Source organism: Chelonia mydas, chromosome 2, assembly GCF_015237465.2.
Source record: "Chelonia mydas isolate rCheMyd1 chromosome 2, rCheMyd1.pri.v2, whole genome shotgun sequence".
In the NCBI taxonomy this organism is placed as follows: Eukaryota; Metazoa; Chordata; order Testudines; family Cheloniidae; genus Chelonia; species Chelonia mydas.
This window is the reverse complement of record NC_057850.1, coordinates 74,544,261-74,566,789: the sequence shown is the minus strand read 5'-3', so window position 1 is coordinate 74,566,789 and position 22,529 is coordinate 74,544,261. Positions and strand designations below refer to the sequence as shown.

Here is a 22,529-nt window from a genome sequence, read left to right as displayed (position 1 = left end):
TGTTTGTATGAATGAATGAATAAGTAACAATACAACAGTGTGAGTTTTGTATATATTTCTTTTTATTATTATATTTACAATAAATGTGGCATTTTGTCTTGTCCCTTTAATAAGATCCTGCTGGTTTTTATTTTATTGGTACAACACAGTCAGATCTACTGACCGGACACCCAAAGTCCGGTTACTGCGGGCAGGGGAGGCGAGGAGTCATCAAGTGATCACCCGCACCAGCCCCTACTCAGCTAGGGCCACCTCCTACCTGCATGGGGTGGCTGCAACTCCCAGCCCCACATTTGTAGGTGAGTGGGGGGGAGAGAGGAAAAGCAGTGAGCGACACAGGGAGGGGGAAAGAGGAGTGAATGGGGGGTGGGACCTCAGGGAATGGGGCAGGGCAGAAGCAGGGCCTCCAGGAAGAGCGGGGCAAGGTATGGCCTGGCGGACGTGGTGGGCAAGGGGAGGTTCCAGCACTCCTGCTGGAGTGTCCAGTTTTTAAATATTACAAAGTTGGCAACCCTATCTAGTCACAATACAGAGGGAGGAAGGGGGAAAGGGATGCAGTTACAATATAAAGGCAAAAAGAACAGGAGTACTTGTGGCACCTTAGAGACTAACAAATTTATTAGAGCATAAGCTTTCGTGGTCTACAGCCCACTTCATCGGATGCACAGAATGGAACATATAGTAAGAAGATATATATATATATATATATACATACAGAGAAGGTGGAAGTTGCCATACAAACTGCCCCCCCAACTTGAAGCAAATACTCTCCAGCAACCACACACCACACAACAAAAATACTAACCCAGGAACCTATCCTTGCAACAAAGCCCGATGCCAACTCTGTCCACATATTTATTCAAGTGACGCCATCATAGGACCTAATCACATTAGCCACGCCACCAGAGGCTCGTTCACCTGCACTTCTACCAATGTGATATATGCCATCATGTGCCAGCAATGCCCCTCTGCCATATACATTGGCCAAACTGGACAGTCTCTACGCAAAAGAATAAATGGACACAAATCTGACATCAGGAATCATAACGTTCAAAAACCGGTAGGAGAACACTTCAACCTCTCTGGCCACTCAATAAAAGATTTAAGGGTGGCAATTTTGCAACAGAAAAGCTTCAAAAACAGACTCCAACGAGAAACTGCTAAGCTTGAATTAATATGCAAACTAGATACCATTAACTTGGGTTTGAATAGAGACTAGGAGTGGCTGGGTCATTACACATATTGAATCTATTTCCTTATGTTAAGTATCCTCACACCTTCTTGTCAACTGTCTAAATGGGCCATCTTAATTATCACTACAAAAGTTTTTTTCTCCTGCTGATAATAGCTCATCTTAATTAATATAGCCTCTTACAATTTGTATGGCAACTTCCACCTTCTCTGTATATATATCTATATCTATCTATCTTCTTACTATATGTGCCATTCTATGCATCCGATGAAGTGGGCTGTAGCCCACGAAAGCTTATGCTCTAATAAATTTGTTAGTCTCTAAGGTGCCACCAGTACTCCTGTTCTTTTTGTGGATACAGACTAACAGGGCTGCTACTCTAAACCTCTAAATATAAAGGCAGAGGCTGAAGGAAGTTGAACACTCATTGAGTTAGTGCCCCCTAGTTAGTTTGGCGTGGTGTTGGTATCTGTGCTACCATGGACAATCGTGTCGCCGTCTGAACACTTGCCAATGAAAAGAATCAGCATCTTCTTTGGCGTGGGGGGCAGGGAGGAAGAGGGACATAATTAAACAGCCAGAGCCAAAAAGGGAAGGCCGGCGCCAGGCCTCTTGTGTGCAGCTAAACTTCGGTGGGGGGGTGGATCGTGGACGCTAATCTCTGCTACGGCGCTTGTTTTAGCATCTGCGGGGCCTGCGCCGCCGTGTCCCGTCTCCAGAGCCACACCAGCCTCCCAGTGGCTTGGTCTGACTCGAGTTGCGGAGAGGATGAGGGGGGAGGGCCGGGGCCGGCCCCCTCCCGCCCCCGCCCCATTGCTGCCAGCGACACAGGGAAACAGCAAAACCACCGGCCCAGCAGGACTGTCCGGCGGCGCGCTGGCCTTGCCGCCCGCGACCCCCAGCCGCTTGCCTCGCGCGATGGGCTCCCTGCTCAGCAGCGACAGCCGGGGCGCTGGCGCGGCTGCCCCTCGGTGCGCGCGGGATCTGGGGGGAGCTCCTGAGCAGCAGCAGCGGGTCCCGTCCTTTGACTGCTCCATCTGCCTGGAGGTGCTGCACCAGCCCGTGAGGACCCAGTGTGGCCACGTGTAAGCGCCGCCGTTGTGTGTCTGGCTCTAGCCGGGCAGAGTGGGTTCCTCCCAGCCGGGGGAAGGGGTTGGGGTACTGGAGACTTCCTCCCAACGAACCACCCCCACGCCCCTTGTTGGTTTTGGCTGAAGCCCGTCTTCTTCTGCGTGAAAGATTGCCAAGAAAGGAGCAGGTCTTGGCGTAACTCAGTTGAGTCTCATGGTGTTACGCCAGGACGAACTTGGCCCCAAAGAGTGTAAACAAACTGGGGGTTTTTTAGGAAGGAGAATTGGGCTAGTTCAGGCTCGAAGCCAATATTCTGTTTTAAAGCAGCGCCAAAGATTAAAACAAAAAAGTGAGGTTTTGTCTCTAAAACGATTTAACCCCCCACCCCCCAAAGAGCTGGTTAACCTGGACTTTAAGGCAGGTGAGCTGGAGATCAGCTTAACAAGGGACGCTGGGGTTGGAGATCCGGTTTTCTGTACCCAGGCCATCTGTACTAGCAATTTACTGTTTCCAAAGGGGGTTGATACCTTTGGGTGGAAAGGTGTGTTAAAAGTGGGAAGGATTATTGTTACTTTTTATCATTGTTATTCTACAGCCTATCCTTAACGTTTTTGGTAGAAAAAAGTCTCCAGGGAATTTGTCATCAATCAGTAATCCAGGCACATGCTAAGGTTTCGGTTCAGTTTCAGTGTCTAGCAGTTGTGTGATCAGCTACCTGGTGTGTTACCTCGTTTTGGGCCTTTTCTATACTAGGATTTTTCTGACCTGTAATTTTCAGTGTGCAGCTCCACTAGAGTTGGTACTGGGGGAGAATGTGGGTGGCGTAAACCAGGTTCAAACAAGTTGAGGCATTTTTAACAGCATGTCAGATCAGGGTCAGATAGTATAGTGGTAAAAATGCCTGAGCCGTGCCTGTGTTACAGCCTCTGTTAATGCTACCTGTTGGAAATTGTGGGCCCAAAAGATTCCTGCTGTAGACACAGCCAAAAAGTTGCTGTATGTATTTGTCTCTCCTGGCTGAGCCAAGCACACAAATGCTATTAGTAGGATTTTTACACTTGAGGCAGCCAAGAACAAGCAGACCTTGAAACTAGGAAATCATGCCAGTCTGCACAAATACTTATTTATTCTGCCAAAGTTGGTAACAAAAAGCTTTGTTTAAACCGTGCTTGTGTTTGGAACCCCAAAGGAAGTTTCCTTTTGATTCAATAATTTAAATGGGAAAATTCTTTTCCAGAAGCACAGAAAAAAAAAAAAAAAAGATTTGGGGCCTAATGCAAGAGTCTTTGCGCAGGTGAATTTCCAGTGCACTAGTAACACAAGAGAGGAAGGGCTGAAGGATAAGACTCAAATTTTTTGACTAAAGATTTAATATTTGACCACAGGTGAGTTTTTAAAGCAGAGCAAGAAACACAAATCCAGAAAAAGCTCTATGAATTAGCTCAGAAACAAACAATATGAATGAAGTAGTCAAGTAATAAAAACCTAACATAACCTATGGCCAAACATTTCCTCTTTAAAGGAAGGTTTCAGAGTAGCAGCCATGTTAGTCTGTATCTGCAAAAAGAAAAGGAGTACATGTGGCACCTTAGAGACTAACAAATTTATTTGAGCATAAGCTTTCGTGAGCTACAGCTCACTTCATCGGATGCATGTAGTGGAAAATACAGTGGGGAGATTTTATATACACAGAGAACATGAAACAGTCTGTATGGTAACATCCATTGTTTCATGTTCTCTGTGACTCAAGTCCTGCGCCTAAATCAAGTTCTGACCAAAATGAAAACCCCTTAATTTCAACCTGCTGCTGCTTTTAACTCAAGTTGGCTGGCCTAGTAGTGGGTACAGGCTAAAGCTCAACTTAGTACAACTCATCACACTACGCAGGCTAAGTCTACTCATTTTATGCCACTGTCCTCCCAATACCTTCCTACAGTTCCTCTCCATGTGCCCCTGAAAGACAAGTTCTTGCACAAGATTTCAATCAGTCAATCAATCATCCAGAAACTGTATTTGGAGAGCAGAGGAATAGGGCCCTCAACAAGATTCAAGGACAACATCCTGAGAAGCTCAGCGTTTATTTCTTCTACCCCCATCCTGGCTGTTTTGTGGTATTTATGTATTTACATTTGTATTGACCAAATAAAACTGGAGAACAAACTGTTTTAATGGTAGGACTCAGCTGTAGAATAGTTTATGTTATAGCCTGAAATGTATCCAGACTGCTTCCTGGTTAGTCAGTAGAGGGAAGAAGTCACTGCCCAGTAACAGAATATTATCTTGTACACAATAAATTCTTGTGTTTCCATCTGTCCTGATATGCTATATCACCCTTCCCCAATGGTGATTTGATAGGTAGGGTGGACAAAGGACAATCCGGTCTTATACCATGTGACATTAACAGGGGCGAGCCCCTGACAACTCACCTGAACCATGATCATGGATGTTTATAGAAGACTATTAAACCCTGTCTAAAATACAAAAATAATCCAGATTAAAACCTGGCTGTGAAACATGGTTGAGGTCAAATCATGTTAGAACATGGTTTATTCTTGGATAGAAAACATGTTAGGCCTGATGTACCACTCCCTGGTGCTTTGTGTAGTTGTTTACACTTGGCAAAGTAGGTGCAAAATGTCACCACCAGCCTGAGAATTCTGATTTGGTAGTATTCCACCTTCTTTGCCTAGGTATAAATTACTGTACAAGGGGCAAGGCAGTGGAGATTCAGAACCACTACAACTGTTTACATTTTGGACATTTTCCAAAGATTTCCCAGTGTTGCTAACACCAGCTGAGCTCCAGCACCGTTAGCAACACTTAGAGCCCTAGGTCCAAATTCTTAGGACCAGTGCTACTCCACCTGGAAAGAAAGAAAAAAAACACATTATAATACAATTTTCCTGCATTCATATTCAAATGTGGTGGTTTTTTTAGTGCAGCTAGGTCCTTAGACCTTTTTAAATGTATAGTTTGAGTAAAGGACAATTATGAAAAACTCATTGTTCTCAGCCAATTTTTACATACTGCAGACCCATTGATTAGATTGCTATGATAATAATCTTTTTACTAGGTAAATATAAACTTCTGGTAACATGAGACACAGTTTTTTTTCCAGCTTGTAATGGGATATTTACTCTGCCAGTAACTATGCTGCTTTGGATTATTGACCACAGGTCCATTGACTCCCTAGATAAGTTTGTCTCCTAACAGAGGCACACCTAGATTGCTAGTTTAAAAACTTATATATTTATCTGAATTAAGTATTGGCTGAAATGCAGTATCTGGACCTGCGAGTGATGGTTTAGCACATTCTGGATCAAAAAGGTATATTTGAGGAAGCTATATTTGTTGCCCATTTTGTGCAATATACAGATTGTGTTTCCTCACTGCATTTTTGGCTTTCGAACACATTGAAGGAGGAGAAAATGGAAAAATTAAGGTAAAAATGAAGTGAAAATATCAAAGTTTATTGCTTCAGTTCTCATTTCAGCAAGCCTAGACAAAACATCAGTAAAAGCTTTCAGCATGCTCACAGCATGATCTCAGAGAATCATGTGGACATTCTTTCTGGCAGTCTGCCATTTGTCAAGCATGTCCACAGAGAAATCTGATAACAGTTTTTGTGCGCCTGCTGTTGAGAGCTTCACAGTGTAATTTCCATAGTCCTGACTTCATCCCATCACATCCTTAACAGCTTTGCTAATCTTAACAAACCAAATCCTGGTGTCTCTCATGTTAGTAGTAAGTCTCCTACTGACTTTAATGAGAAGAGGATTTAGTCCAGACTACCTGCTATTTTCAAACCTTATTTAACATAATGAGGGTGGCAGGCCCTACCTCCCCAATTTTTTTTAAAGAATATCTGCTTAAGACTTTTCTTTGGTAACTCCACAACACAGCAAACAGGAGATCAAGAATGAGCTCTCAAAACTGGAGACTCTCATACAAATCCAACCTTCCACACAAACTTCCACGTGGCTGGACATTACAAAAACGAGACAAGCTATTTACAACGCACACTTCTCTACAGAGGAAAAAGGACAGTAAACTATCAAAACCCTACATGCCACAGGGGGCTACAACAGTAATACACTTAACTCACCCAACAATATTGTTAATCTATCCAACCACACACAGAGCCCGGCAGAAGAGTCTGTCCTATCTCAGGGATTCTCTTTCTGCCCCATCACCCCCACGCACATGATACAGTTCTGCGGTGATCTGGAAGCCTACTTTCACCGTCTCCGACACAAGGAATATTTTCAACACGCCACTGAACAGTGCACTGACCCACAGGAACCCTCCTACCAACACTACAAGAAGAAGAACTCTGCATGGACTCCTTCTGACGGTCGAAATGACAGACTGGACTTCTACATAGAGTGCTTCCGCAGACGTGCACAGGCTGAAATTGTGAACAAACAGTATCACTTGCCCCATAACCTCAGCCATACAGAACGCAACGCCATCCATATCCTCAGAAACAACTCTGACATTATAATCAAAGGGGCTGATACAGGAGGTGCTGTAGTCATCATGAACAGGTCGGATTATGAACAGGAGGCTGCCAGGCAACTCTCCAACACCACATTCTACAGGTCACTGTCCTCTGATCCCCACTATCCTCTGATCCCTCTGAGGAGTACCAAAAGAAATTACACCATCTGCTCAAGAAGCTCCCTGCTATAGCACAGGAACAAATCTCCATAAACCTGGAAATCCTGGACACCCCATCATCTCGGGCATTGGCACTCTTACAGCAGGATTATCTGGCTATTTGGACTCTCTCCTCAGACCTACACTACCAGCACTCCTAGCTATCTTTGAGATATTTCCTGAGGAAACTACAATGCATTGGTGATCTTCCTGAAAACACCATCCTGGCCACCATGGATGTAGAAGCTCTTTACACCAATATTCCACACAAGGATGGACTACAAGCTGTCAGGAACAGTATCCCTGATGAGGCCCCGGCACACCTTTGTGACGTTGTCCTCACCCACAACCATTTCACATTTGGGGACAACTTATACCTTCAAGTCAGCGGCATTGCTGTGGGTACCCTCATGGCCCCACAGTATGCCAACCTTTTTATGGCTGACTTAGAACAACTCATAATCAGCTCTCATCCCCTAGCGCCCCTCCTCTACTTGCGCTACATTGATGACATCTTCATCATGTGGACCCATGGGAAGGAGGCCGTTGAAGAATTCCACCTGTATTTCAACAATTTCCACCCCACCACCAACCTCAGCCTGGACCAGTCCACACAAGAGATCCACTTCCTGGACACTACAGTGCAAATAAGTGATGGTCACATAAACACCACCCTATACCGGAAATCTACTGACCGCTATACTTACCTACATGTCTCCTGCTTCCATCCAGGACACACCACACAATCCATTGTCTACAACAGAGGTGGGCAAACGACCGTCCTGCCCGGCCCCCAAGCTCCTGGCCTGGGAGGCTAGCCCCCGGCCCCTCCCCTGCTGTTCCTCCTCCCCTGCAGCAATGCCTCCGCGCGGGCAGTGCTCTGGACGGTGGGGCTGCCTGCTCATGCAGGACAGCACAGCAGTGTGTCTTGCTCCAGCTGGGAAGCGGCGGCCAGACGTGCTGCTCGGAGCGGCATGGTAAGGGGGCCAGGGTCGGGGGGTTGGATAAGGGGTAGGGGGTCCCAGGGGGCAGTCAGGGAGCAGGGGGCAATTGGATGGGGTGGAGGTTCAGGGGGTGGTGTTCAGGGGACAGGGAACGGGACGGTTGGATAGGGCAGAGGTTCTGGGGGGGGCAGTCAGGGGATGGGGAGCGGGGAGAGTTGGGGGGGGTTAGAGAGGGGGTGGGGTCCTGGGGGGCAGGGATCCTAGGAGGGGGTGTCTGGGGACAAGGAGTGGGGGGGTTGGATGGGTCAGGGGTTTTGAGGGGGGCAGGCCGGAGGCGGGAAGTGGCAGGGGGCAGATGGGGGTGGGTGCCAGGCTGTTTGGGGAGGCACAGCCTTCCCTACCCGGCCCTCCATACAGTTTCGCACCCCGATATGGCCCTCGGGCCAAAAAGTTTTTCCCACCCCTACTCTACAGCCAAACCCTAAGATACAACCGCATTTGTTCCAATCCCTCAGACAGAGACAAACACCTACAAGATCTTTTTCAAGCATTCTGAAAACTACAATACCCACCTGGGGAAGTGAGGAAACAGATTGACAGAGCGAGACGGGTACCCAGAAGTCACCTACTACAGGACAGGCCCAACAAGGAAAATAACAGAACACCACTGGCCATCACGTACAGCCCCCAGCTAAAACCTCTCCAGCACATCATCAACGATCTACAACCTCTCCTGGAATGTGATCCCTCGCTCTCACAGACCTTGGGAGACAGGCCAGTCCTCGCTTACAGACAGCCCCCCAACCTGAAGCAAATACTCACCAGCAACTACACACCACACCACAGAAACACTAACGCAGGAACCAATCCCTGTAACAAACCTGGTTGCCTACTCTGTCCCCATATCTACTCTAGCAACACCATCAGAGGACCCAACCACATCAGCCACACCATCAGGTGTCATTCATCTGCACATCTACTAATGTGATATATGCCATCATGTGTCAGCAATGCCGCTCTACCATATACATTGGCCAAACCGGACAGTCTCTACTTAAAAGAATAAATGGACACAAATCAGACATCAGGCATGGTAACATACAAAAGCCAGTAGGAGAACGCTTCAATCTCTCTGGACATTCAATAACAGATTTAAAAGTAGCCATCCTTCAACAAAAAAACCTTCAAAAACAGACTTCAAAGAGAAACTGCAGAGCTACAAGTCATTTGCAAACTTAACACTATTAATTTGGGGTTGAATAGGGCCAGGAGTGGCTGGCTCACTACAAAAGCAATTTTCCCTCTCTTGGTATTGACACCTCCTCATCAATTATTGGGAGTGGACCACATCCACCCTGACTGAATTGGCCTTGTCAACACTGGTTCTCCACTTAGAATCATAGAAGATTAGGGTTGGAAGGGACCTCAGGAGGTCATCTAGTCCAACCCCCTGCTCAAAGCAGGACCAACACCAACTAAATCATCTCAGCCAGGGCTTTGTCAAGCCGGGCCTTAAAAACCTCTAAGGATGTAAGGTAACTCCCTTCTCTTCATGTGCCAGTATATTTATGCCTGTATCTGTAATTTTCACTGCATGCATCTGAAGAAGTGTGGTTTTTTACCCACGAAAGCTTATGTCAAAATAAATCTGTTAGTCTTTAAGGTGTCACCGGACTCCTCGTTGTTTTTGTGGATACAGACTAACACAGCTACCCCTCTGATACTCTGCAACACCACACCTCTATACCAATATATATTAATATTCTGCCTTAAAAGATACCTCCAAAGCCAATTCTATCACATTTCCAATAAGACTGGTGTTTGACTGGATACTTCTTCCAGCTCCTTATACCACTCTCTTTCTAACTTTCCCAGTTGTTAGGCTCCAGTTTAATCTTGGGGTAAACACAATCCTGAGATGACTGAACTGCCTGCTGTGTTGTGAATCCATTTTTTCTGTCTTGAACAGGTCCAGAAAGAGGGTATTCCCCCACCAGCCCCTATTCTTGGGCCGTCAGGGCTCAAATTAAGGGCTATGCCCCCCGATCCCTCCCGCTACTTACGGTGCACCAGACAAGCAGGCTGGACCATATCCAGCTGCTCTGTTTGAAACGATAGCCAGAGATCATAACTACATACTCCTGCTCCAAACAGGGCATATTCGTAGCCTTATGTTCCACAGTGATGTGTGTTCTATCACCCTGCGAGGATGAGGAACCCCAGTTAGCCAACCTTTACTCCACCTAGGTCTGCCAGAGATAATGGCAACTAATGCCCCTGACTCCTGTCCCGTCTGCGATGAGATGGAATCCTTGGCACATACCCACCTCCAATGTGCAAGATTGCACCCACTCTTTTGGCTCCTCCAGAACCTCCTGCTGAGTTTCTGTTTGCACTTTACTCCACATCTATTCTGCTATGCACTCCCTGTGACTCCAAGAAGTCATGTGACTTCCTAGTCAACCTCCTCCTAGCACCATGATGGCCATACCTCAGTCAAGGAGGAGGACACTCAACGGAGAGGTTCTCTGCAATTGTAGAGCCTACGTCCATTTCCTTGTCATTTCACTGCTCTGGGCAGAGTGTCTCTGGGCAGCATCCGCTTACTCCTTGGACTCCTTTATGAAGCAGTGGGACGCTGTCTAGGGTTCTCTGCTTGGTGTCCCCATCTGGAACCCTTGTTTTGAACTTTTGACCCCCATTCCTATTCATGTTTTATCATTTGTTGTTTCATGGAATCTTGTTTTCTGGGCTCTGTGGCCCCTCCCTCAATTGAGGAGGTGGGCCTCTTGTCTAGGTGGACTTGGGCCCACCCTCCCAAAATTCAGATTAGCCCTCAAACCTTCCTCACATCCCAATCCACCGCTATATCCCTCTTGCATTTGTTTTCTTTCTACTGAATACCATACTCTTAGATATACTATGATTTATCCCATTGAAATTCAAAAGCATCTAATTGCCTCCATAGTTCATTGTGCATTTGTGACCTTATAGCCACTTCATTTACATAAAATAACCTAAGCATTATCTTCCTGTCCAGGTTTTTAAGTAATTTACATAAATGTTAAAAAGGGTTGCAGACAAGTTAACCCCTTGTTATCCTGAACCCTTCACTATTCTTATTTTAGCCTAGATTCTACTGTCTGAATAAACCTCCCCTACTCTCATTCCTTCAAAAGTATTACAGCTTCTGCCATAATTTACTTCTATTCACAATAGCAAGTGCAGGAGAAATCTGCCAAACAAACGTACAGCTTATTGTTTTGAAGCCAAATATACAGCCCTTAAATACTTTTAGAGAACACACAAGTGCACAGTGATGCTGCAAAGCAGGGTTATTGTGGGTTTATATTCAGACCAGGGCTCTGACATTCTACCAACCCCCCAGGCAAATTATTCCTGCCAGAGGCAGCATTAATATGTGGGACATGGGCTGATCAGGTCAAGGGGCAACATGCTAAATTGTGGCATTTTTACTGCCTGCACCTACAGGAGTCACCCTTGCTACCATCAGTGTTGCTGTACTAATGGAACGTTATGGATAAAAATTTTCCTAGTGTAGAAACTCCAATGACCTGTACATTACTTTATCAACAAAGTTATAGAGTAGGATGCCTCAAGCAAACAACACACCTATTAACTGACTAGAACTGCTGTAGAAACTGATCATCATGCCATATTATATTAGGGATGACATATATACACACACACCCCCAACTGGAATGTTACCATAATTATGATTTATTTGTACTGCTTTAATGGAAAGTGTTTATATTTGTTTTAATTTCTTTATGCAGATTCTGTCACTCCTGTATTGTTACAAGTTTAAGGAATAATACATGGACATGTCCTTATTGCCGGTCTTATCTTCCTTCTGAAGGAATTCCAGCTACTGATATTGCCAAGAAGATGAAAAGTGTATACCAAAACTGCACAGAGTGTGACACACAGGTTTGCAAGTCTAACATTCATTACTGATTAACTCTAAAGATATTCTGTGCACAAGAAATGATAAGATTAAGGCCTCTTTTCTAGGCTGTGTCTACAGTTAAACTGCTACAGCAGCACACTGCAGTTGGTGCTTCAGCGTAGCCGTACACTGCAGCAATAAGAGGGGTTCTCCCAGCGCTGTCATTGATCCACCTCCCCAAGACACGGTAGCTAGGTCAAGGGAAATGTTTTGCCATTGACCTAGTACTGTCACCACTAGGGCTCAGGTCCCTTGAACTACGTCACTCCCGGGTATGGATTTTCACACCCCTGAACAATGTAGCTGGATTGACCTAATTTTTTAGCATAGATCTGGCCTCAGGGCAAGCAGAATATTTTGCTGTAGCAATACCAGTCAATTTCCTCATGTAAACAAACTTTAAAATAAACTCAGTCAGACCAATTGGACCTACTTATCCCAGGTCCAGATTTGCCAGGGTTGAGTCTCCACTACCTTAGACTGTGGCCTTATTTAGACTAGGGAAAAAGTGCTTTTCTAAATTGAGTGAGCTCAGCTGCAAGACCCTACCTACACTATAACAACCTGCTAAAATCAAACTAAAGGTGTTAAATTGCATCTACATTAGTGTTACTGGTGTTTTCCATCAAGTTAAAATACATCAATTGAGCTAACAACTGGAAAAAAAACCCCACACCTTTTTTTCTTAATTTAGGCAAGGCGCTTGTGTTATCATTTACCCCTGTGCAAAGTTGCTTGTAAAATGTTACCATTGTGCACATGTGTAAATCACTAAACAAATTGCAAAGCAGCAGAGAATTAGGCCCATCATTTCTAACTTTGCAGGGTCGAGCAAGAGAATGAATTAGCAGGTCTGGACAAGGAAGACAGTTGATTGGTACTTTACTCATATACATTAATTTGAAAGTTTATACAAAACCAAAACATTTTTTCACTTTGTTCTCAACCTTTCACTGCATACTTGTCCCCTTTTCATTCTGCATAATGAATACCCCATCCTGTTTTGATTTTAAGTATAGGCCAGAACAGCATCTCCTTCCTCATTCTTCTTTCTCAGTGTCTTACTTCCTTTTATCAGCTGCAAAATAAAACCTACTAATTCTTCTATATCAGCTGTAAGATGAACATATTGGAGCAGAATGCCAGAATGAAGGGATGAATTTAGGAAGTGCTGTTGTTATCTGATTAGTTAGATTACAAACAGCATCAGAAACATATCAGGAATGTTATATAACAGTGTGACTTTTATTTTTTATTTTCACCTTGTGTTTTGTATTTCAGAAAACTGTATTTCACTGGTAATGGATAATTTAAGGCAGTGCCTTAATACTACTAAATGTGCATTTTTGTAGTTTTTTTTATTTGAGACAGAGGCAACAGAAAATGTCATTGATATGTCAAGGAGTACAAGGCAGTTGTTGTTTTTCTTTGTAAAAAATACGTAAAGGACCTGGTTCACAAGATTTACTGTAACATGGTCGTGAAGTAAAGTGAATGGGCCAGATCTCAGTTACATCAGCGTAAGACCCAAATCCCAGTCCCAATGAAGCCAATGAGAGTTTTGCTATTGACTTAGTCAGTACTAGGATTTGGCCCTCAGTCTAGTAAAAGCATCGTTGATTTTAGTAGAGTCAGTCCAGATTTGCACCAGTGTAACAGAGAGGAATGTGATCAAATAGGTCTTTTTACCTGCATAAGACCTGGTGGGTAGGACCCACTGTCTCCAACACTTCATTTCACGATCTAAAATGTTAGTCTGAAAACCGGGACAAAAGTCTCAAACTGCTAGATATCTAGTTCTAATTAATTTTACACTCAAAAACATGCACTTTTTTGATAGGTAATATATTGAAATAATCTGCTCAGTCAGTAAGATCTCATAACTCCTGAGAAGTTGGGCTAATAGTAGAAATTATGATATATTCTTAATGAAAATGCTACCACTCTAATGAAAATAGCTCTCAAGCAAACTGGCCTCTAAGTTTTCAGACTTGGTTTACAATAGGTTGATATAGCTATGGTGCTCAGAGGGGTGAAAAACCCAAGGAAAGGGAAAAACCCCTTCCATCGCTATAGTCTGCATCTACACTACAGGGTTATAGCAGCATAGCTACAACATCATAGCTGTGCTACTGTAGTGCAGATAATGTAAACCTGGCCTCAGAATGGCAAAGATAATAAGCTATGCTAAGTGAACAAGACCACCAGGTATATGACATGTCTGTGGGGCTAAAGAATAACAGGTTGCTTCTTAATATTGCCTAGGTATGTCTGAGTGAAATGAGAGTTCATTTAAGGACTTGTGAGCAATATATAGAAAAATATGGACCTCTACAAGAGCTTGGAGACACAGCAACGAGGTACAGCCCTTTGATGATCATAATGTGACCACTGTTCTGTATACTGGTGTTGGGATAAAATAGTACAAAGTACAGCTGGTCAAACAATTACAAAAAGAAAAAATGTCAAAGTTTGGAAGTTGTTTCCATTTCACAGGGTTTGACATGTAGCCATTTTCTGTTCTTTACAATTTGTCACTTTTTTATCAGAATGGTCATCAGTTTTTTTGTCTATTGAAACCCAGTAATAATGATTTTGAGAATGTTCTCAATAAGAAACAATATGAAATGTGACACTTTTCAAAAATAAAAAAAAATCAAGTCCACAGCTTTTTCATTAACGTTTTTATTTTTGAAAAAAGGCCATTTTTTATCACATTCTTTCTTTGAAAAATTTCAACCATCGTATAGCATGCAGCTAAGAATCAGCATTTTTAAATATTTAGGGTAAAATCCTCAATACTCTTTGGAAAACAAAATCTACCTGTGTTTTTTATAAACAAAGAAAGTCATTCATAACCATGCCATCTTTGTAATTCCCAGATATGCCTGTCCATTTTGCCAGTGTGAGTTGCATGAAGATGATCTAATGGACCATTGTCTCACTTATCATAGAACAGAAAGGAGAGCAGTGGTAACTATCTTGCAGTTAGTTATATGTACAAATGTGTACTTTATTGAACTTACATATTAAACTGATTGATCCTGTTTGGCTGCAGATACTAGTAGACATGACAACAGGTGGAAAAAAAGCATGAATTACAAACTTGGCTTGGATGACACAGTAATTACAAAAATAAGTGGCCTGCATCCAATCTGTACCAGTGATTCCACCACAGCTAGTGTGGGTGCTAGAAAAGAGTATCAAAAGTTCTATGCTAGAAATACACCCATATGTCATGATGGCTCCAAAGGAGAGTTTATAGTTAGCCCTTTGGACTAATGACATGCATTTTCAAAATGCCATGCCACCAACAGTTTTACTAGATTCAGTGATTCTTCCACTTTTAAAATTCTGTATTCATCATTTCTCTCCATGGACCCAACATCAGCTCCTAACCTCCTAGACTCTACTTTCTGTGCAATATTTTCTGTCTATCTTGATAGTCCTCTTGCCTAGCACAAAACAATCTATGGATCATTATTTGAGAACTACTCCAGTGATTCATAAGAGCTAAAAAGGACACACAGGACAAGGACAAATTATTACAGTTGTACAAACAAAAATACATAGAATGGCCCCAAGCCTAGGGCTCCATGAGGCATAAGGGTCTGACTGTGGGGATCAAATTACAGGATTAAGACCTGTATATAGGCCTGATCTTGACAAGTTCTGTGCACGACTCTCACTGATTTCACTGGGAGTTGAATTTGCTTAAGACCTGATCCTGAGGGATGCCAAGTCAAAAAGTTAACAAATTGAATGACTGATATATGACACAACTATCCCTCATCACTAACAAAACAAAGGACAACACTCTCTTCTCCCTTATGGTGCAGGTTAGTTCTCAATCTGCTTAACTACTATCAGATTGATGTTAACATTTTGGTAGGTCTGAGTACATCAGGGGTGGGCAAACTTTTTGGCCCAAGGGCCACATCTGGGTATGGAAATTATATGGCGGGCCATGAATGCTCACAGTTCCTGGCTAATGAGAGCTCTGGGGGGCGGCACTTGGGGCAGGGGCAGCATGCGGAGTCCTCTGGCTGCCCCAAAACTTAGGAACAGGAGTGGGGACATGCTGCTGCTTCTGGAAGCTGTGCAGAGCCCCAGCATGCCCGGAGCAGGGCAAGTCCCGAACCCCGCTCCCCATTGGGAGCTCGAGGGCCAGATTAAAATGTCTAAAGGGCCGGATGCAGCCCCCGGGCTGTAGTTTGCCCTCCCCTGGTGTATATAGTATTGGGAGTACAAATTAAGGAAAGAAGAAATAAGGTTACAGTTGAACATTGGGTTCACCATTAAGAGTTACTACCCTAGCAGATTATATTTTGCCAAATTTTAGTTGTGTGGTTTTAAATTAGGTTCAGCATTTATTTGTTCAAGTCTACTGATTGTTCAGCACATATATAAGCCAACCTGGTAATTGCCAAACAAAAATGTTACATTTTTTAGCATAAATATGTTTATTTATAGTACTTAGAGCAAATGCGTAAGCAGTAGCTGTGTGCAGTTATGGGGCAGAATAAGGCCCTTAAAACTTAGTTAACCCTCTTGTGTTAAAAGGTCTCACTCCACAATTAAACAAGTTTATCCCTTATAGACCAGTAAATAATATACATTACACAGCATTTCATTAAAATGGTCTAACACCTTCCTTGAAAACCTCACACAAATATACAAACTATAATTTAATTTAAATAATGTTTAGATTATAGAACAAACTCCCAAAAGAGTCAAGAAATTCCTCTATGTCACATTGATGTCATAGCAACATGACCTATAAATGTGACTAACTGGTACAGCAAGAGCATAGACACTGCTCATTGCATAATTTGTTACCAGAATCCTGCCACATAGCAAAGGGTTCTCCAGGGCAGGGTGGGGAAACACTCCATAGGGCAGTGGTTGCAGCTAGAAGACTGGCCTCTCCCCTTAATCTTGAAACCGTAGAAGTGTAGGACTGGAAGGGACCTCAGTAGGTCATCTAGTCCAGTCCCCTGCATTCAAGGCAGGACTAAGTAATAACTAGATCATCCACCCTCCATGGGATGTATTGTGTGGGTTGGCACATTAGATATCTGTTTCTGAGAGTGCTCAGTTGAGGTTCATGGAGAGATTCTGGTCTGCTGTTTCTACCTCCTCTTTCATACCAGAAGAGCACAGAGCAGGATTTAGCTATAAAAGTATCAGTCAATAAGTTAGCCTTTTATACTTTGCTATAAACATGTTATTCAAATGCTGTTTTAATGTGTACTAATATTTTTATGATATGATTTGAAGTAAATGTTGCAACTATTACAATGGTTAGCTATATTGCAGAGGACCAAAAATTATGAAGGAACTAAAATCTCCTTCCAAAACAATGAAGGCATTTTTGTTTTAAGTAGCACAGTAAACCACCACATATGTAAGTGGGAGCCCCATTATTTTCAGTGGAAAAGTAAATCATGTGGCACATAGGTTGGGAGCACAACAAATAACTTTTCATTTTACAGTCTTGGGTTAGCCGGTAGCAGGGAAGGAGTTAAGCATAAGATGAGGGCAGACAGACACCCCCATGGGATCACTGAACAGAAAACACGCAACTGGGATTAACCTAATTTTACTGCTGGACTGCAGGTATATTGTGTTTGGCAGTAAATATATTTATGTCACTTAAAGAAAGCCATTTAGCTATTACTGTTCCAGATATTTCACATTTCTTTCCCCTTAACACTGATAATGTTTCCTTCTGCAACGTCTTTGTAATGAAAACTCAATATCGATAGTTTTTCCCGTTTACAGTACTGTCCAATTTGTCGTTTAATACCTGGTGAAAATCCAAGCTATTTTAGCAGGAATTTTATAAGGCACCTTCAGCTCAGACACACATTCTACCATGAAGACTACATAGTGAGTAAATAATATAATCATTTTTATAAGCTACTGTCCTGACTTCTTTACATATCTCCCTCCGTACCTCTGACAATCAATATGTCATATGAGGGTATGCATTAAATTGTCAGAATGTCATGCTTAGGTTACGTTGTGAGGTTACGAAGTAGTAATAGATATTAGTGGGGGCAACAGACTCTAGTGGTAAGAACGCAAGACTGAGAGTTGGGAGACATGGATTTTATTCCCAGTTCTGCTGCTAAGTCATGGTGTGACCTTTGGCAAACACTTAACCTCTCTCTGTTCCTCAGCTTACCCCACTGGCTTCAATGGATTGAGCTATTAAACAACAGTTACTGACACTCTCCTAACTCGATAAAATTTAGACTGTACATCACAAGAGTTGAAACACTATTAAAAATATCAAAAACATTTTTTCAGTGGTTTCCTTTATCGCCCTGACATTCATCCAGACATCATCCTGAAAAAAAGAGATGAATCCAATACTTTCTAAAGTGAGGGCAGACCCCTGAGGAAGTGGTGCCAGACTTGAGAAAACCACATGTGCCATCAATAAAATGTTAATCTATACTACCTGCATATAAGAGTAGTACACCTGGGTTGGATAATGTTTTATTGATGGCTCATGTATTTTTTATCTTGTTTGCCACAGAGTGCTGAGATATGCAACATTTTGTTATTTGTATATATAATTACATAATGTGCATCTGTGTGTCTGGGGCCTGTAATAAATACCATAGGAGTTACTGGTGTTTGCATATCGTATTTTACTTGTCAGTCTCCCCTGGCATTCTTCCTTTTATAATTAAATTTGTTTCATAGTAAAGATTTTGCCCACGATAAATTGTCAATGCTTAAAACTGAGTAGTGTAATGTAAGTCCCCAATCCTGCAAACTACTTATGTATGTGCTTAACTTTAAGCATGCATATAGTTCCACTGAAATCAATGTTTTGTTGGGTCATGATCTAATCAAGCTCTCAAGAATAGAAATAGCTTGTTAAAATGGTAATTGTTTTTATCTGCATGCCTAAATATCTTTTTCTTTTCTTATTCCAGGATATAAACATAGTAGAAGAAGCCCTTATTGAAAACGTTCTACACCAGTCATTTTTAGAATATGTGCATGTGAATCATCCAAACAGCACATAATTCTACTGAAAAGGGTGGGATAGATGTTCAACAGATTACGTTGTTCATTCAGATTCAGTTTTTACAGTTACCTGGACGTTGTCAGATTTTAGACTTAAACAGGTTGATTGAAAAAATAGTTTTGTTTTTAAATTAAATTCCAACTCCATCAGACAAAAATGTAAAAGATCACGCTGCCATATTGCTGTTTTTGAACACCTAAAATGCAGTAATCCCTGTCTGCCTGTACTACCTTATTCCTCATTGACAAACACCATTACCTTTATACAAAGGAAAAGCAGTGACTGGAGCAGAGAGCAGCTTGTGCTCGCACATTCCATGAGCAGGCCACAGTCGCCATGATACTGCTGATGATGTTGCAATGCTTGGGCCAGACAGCAAACAAGGCACAGCCGTTTTTGGATTCTGTAGCCTATCAGACTGGGCGGGGAGGGAGCTCAGGGCTTCTGCCGTGCACCAGGGTGGTGTGGCTAGGGTCTTCTGTGCCCAGCAGGGATGGGGTCTCAGGGCTTCAGCCCTGCGGGGCACACCTGCCGGGGCTCAGGACATCAGCAGGTGCCTCCTGTGGAGAAGGAGCCCCGGCAGTTGCACCCCGGCTCTCAAACTACTGAAGGTTGTCGTATGCGGCTCGGAGGCTCATTACGTTTGGCCACCCCTGCTCTACAGTGACCAGAAGATAGGGATATAGCCTTGTTTCAAAACTTACCTCCAACAGAGAAGTAAGCACACAAACTTCTTTGTGTAATTCTACACATTTTCATTGTTGAGATTTTATTTCACAAATACGTTTTATCATGAGGAATAAAAAGTTGGCAGGGCCACTGATTTCATCTAAAAAAATAGTCTGATTTAAAATGCTTTCCTTCAAATAAATGTTCTTCATAAACCTCTGCTGTCTGATTTCTTTTTACATGTTGTCTATGTCAGTGGCAAAAATGACATGAGATTTACAAGGTTGGTGCCACGCTATATATTGCTCTATGGCATACTACTTGTCAACACCAAGGTCACAGCTTTATTAAAGGATCAAGATTTACAACAACATTAACAACATGAACACCTTCACATAAACCTCCCTATAGTTTACTTCTCTGAGGTCAACAGCCCGATTTCTTCCCCTTCCAGAAGCTGCTAACCAATAATTACTGCAGTCTACTGAATAAAGTTCAAATGGACCAGCACTTTCTTTTTATTATATTTTGCTCTTTCCATAGTACTCTTTACCAACAGTAATTAATTCAGCTTCATAAAATCCCTATGAAGTAGGTAAAAATTATTACCTATTTACAGATGTGGAAACTAAGGCACAAGAGAAGTTAAGTGTCTTGCTTAAAGCAACACAAGAAAGCTGCAGCAGAACATGAAATACCACAGGTCTCCCTGACTCCCAGTAATGTGCTTTAACCACAAGGCCATGATGACTCAACCTGTGCTGGATTTGAACAGGATTTGTAAGATTCACCCCTTTTCCAATCCTCAAAACCAAAGTGTGGAAAAACTGTCCTGTCTACACTGCAGCTTCTATCACTAGTAGCATCAGGGAAGCTGCATCAATGCAAAAATAAAAAAAGGCTTCAAATTTTCCCAGTGTGCAGAGCTGGAAACAGAACTCAGGAGTCAAATCACTGCCACGTAATCGTCAGAAATAAAACACTAATCATTACAATCATTTTGTCTGAGGAAACATGCAGTAATTATAATAATGAAATCTCTATTTAGCTGGTATTAGCATATTACAGAGTCAGCCTCTTTACAACACCCAAGTCATGTTTCTGATGATTTTATTAAACTGAGTGAAAGTACTGACTGCTCATATTTATCAAACCAGGTGTGTACATCAAACATCAGTATTAAAAATCATTGGGTAGGTATGCTGGGATTTTTGCAGTACTTTGTAAGTGTACTGGCTAAACAGTAACCATATATCTAACTATCTGTTTGTCCTTGTCTATTTTACTGGATACATAACATGCATAAGTATTTCTGTACCAACCTCCCATAGTTTTTGGAATGATTCCTCTAATTTTGGGCTATTTTTCTTTTTTCCAATGAGAAGCTATCAGCAGCCTAGCAGCTACTAGCAGATGACAGATTAATTCTTCATTTCTTTGAGGCTGAACACTTCTGTTAGGAAGCCCAGAAGAATCAGTGAAGGATCATTTGGTAATAAATATCCAACAATTTGTAATATTTAGTTACTAATCACATCCCAATACTCTCTAACTGGACATGTCTGCCATATATGCATGAAAATCTCTATATTTTTAACCTGACTGATGTGAGGTACCATTGAAAGAGTATTGTAAAGACATTTTTATTTACCATAATACAAACTGAGACTGCCCATCTTTTCCACATCAAAGCCCTTTCCTCTTGTGCAATCTGTCAATCCAAATCTTTTCCCCCCACCATGTCACATATGGACACTTCTTTGTTAGGAATGTTGACTGCAAAGACAGAAATAAATTAATTTCTTTTTTTCCCAAATCCACCAGAAGCCAGCATTTCTACTAAAGTTTCTCTTTAAAACAACTTTTCTATAATGTTGATAAACATAATGCCTACCCTGAAAATACTTGTACTATGGGAGAGTGGGTGAGTTAAAGTTAATTTTGATTTCCAAGAAGTTAGAAAAAAGTTTCTTTGGTGAACAGTTGGCCAGTCATACGTATTAGATGGTATGGTATTAGAGCTGCTCACGAAAGCTTATGCTCAAATAAATTTGTTAGTCTCTAAGGTGCCACAAGTACTCCTTTTCTTTTTGCGGATACAGACTAACACGGCTGCTACTCTGAAACTTGGCAGAATAGTCATTTTGACTATTTTTCCTAACCAATACATTGTATACTTTCCCCACATCCCAAATCTTTTTTCATTTGCTGAAACAACAATATGACATTGAAATCATATAGCTCTTATAGGTTGTTTGAGAGTTAAATTTGCCAGTATTTTATAGAATTTGTTGCCCATTTGTACCCAAATGTTTTATGGAGGGATTGCTTCTCTGAGTTGGGCAAATTTATAACTAGTATTTCAAATCTGGCATAATTCACTTTAAACCAGACCAAAGATTTCTTTAGACGCTAATTTTAGAGAAATCTTCAGGTTAGATAAAAATAACATGTCATCAGTGTTTTTTCTGATGTATTCCTGAAAGTTTTATTCTTGAGACAAATTCACTAGTCCTATCCTCTGCAAAAAGTTCCATGGTCAATGTGAAGAGTAAAGGAGGCAATGAACATCCCTGCCTAGTTCCCCTGTATAATTCAAACAGGAAAGAATTAACCTTATTGGCTTGCACAACTGCTTCTGGGCTGGTATAAAGAGCTGTTTGTGATGGGTTCCCCCCAGGGTGCCAACTGGAACTGTGATACCACTGAGTCCCCGACCCACTAGCCTGGGCTCTCTTTACACTGTACAGCTGTGTTCAGCCTGCACTTTCACCAGCACACATACAGGTAGAGACACACTGAGCTGCCGTCACATGCGGACGCTGTTATCAGCTCTGCATAGGAAGGCTCCAGCTAAGGAACCATTTTTTCTCTTTAAAGTGATAAGGAAGGCGAGCGCACGTTCTCTGGGGGTATGTCTTCACTGCAGAGTTAGCACAGGTTCCAACTGGGTGTTACCTTAATCCTCCTTCTGTC

At 42.4% G+C, this 22,529-nt stretch overlaps 1 protein-coding gene across 2 annotated transcripts; it reads left to right on the top strand.

The window, feature by feature from the left end:
* The first annotated feature begins 1,596 nt into the window (after positions 1-1,596).
* RNF125 (ring finger protein 125) lies at positions 1,597-19,780 on the top strand. 2 transcript variants are annotated; one of them, XM_037891618.2, is made up of 6 exons: positions 1,597-2,277; positions 11,664-11,817; positions 14,102-14,196; positions 14,719-14,809; positions 17,621-17,728; positions 18,790-19,776. In XM_037891618.2, exons 1-6 carry the CDS (start codon positions 1,961-1,963, stop codon positions 18,880-18,882), a joined length of 858 nt encoding a protein of 285 aa, XP_037747546.2. In that variant the 5' UTR covers positions 1,597-1,960; the 3' UTR covers positions 18,883-19,776. The 2 variants fall into 2 exon arrangements, with proteins under 2 accessions (XP_037747546.2, XP_043395621.1); XM_043539686.1 differs by lacking the exon at positions 17,621-17,728 and having other exon boundaries at positions 18,790-19,780.
* The last annotated feature ends 2,749 nt before the right edge of the window (positions 19,781-22,529 follow it).

Excerpts from the sequence above, each read along its gene's own strand:
- RNF125 (XM_037891618.2), top strand. The coding sequence starts at position 1,961 with ATGAGGGGGGAGGGCCGGGGCCGGCCCCCTCCCGCCCCCGCCCCATTG. Across the intron at positions 14,197-14,718 it reads CTTGGAGACACAGCAACGAG|ATATGCCTGTCCATTTTGCC; the intron begins GTACAGCCCTTT and ends TGTAATTCCCAG. Across the intron at positions 17,729-18,789 it reads TCTACCATGAAGACTACATA|GATATAAACATAGTAGAAGA; the intron begins GTGAGTAAATAA and ends TTCTTATTCCAG.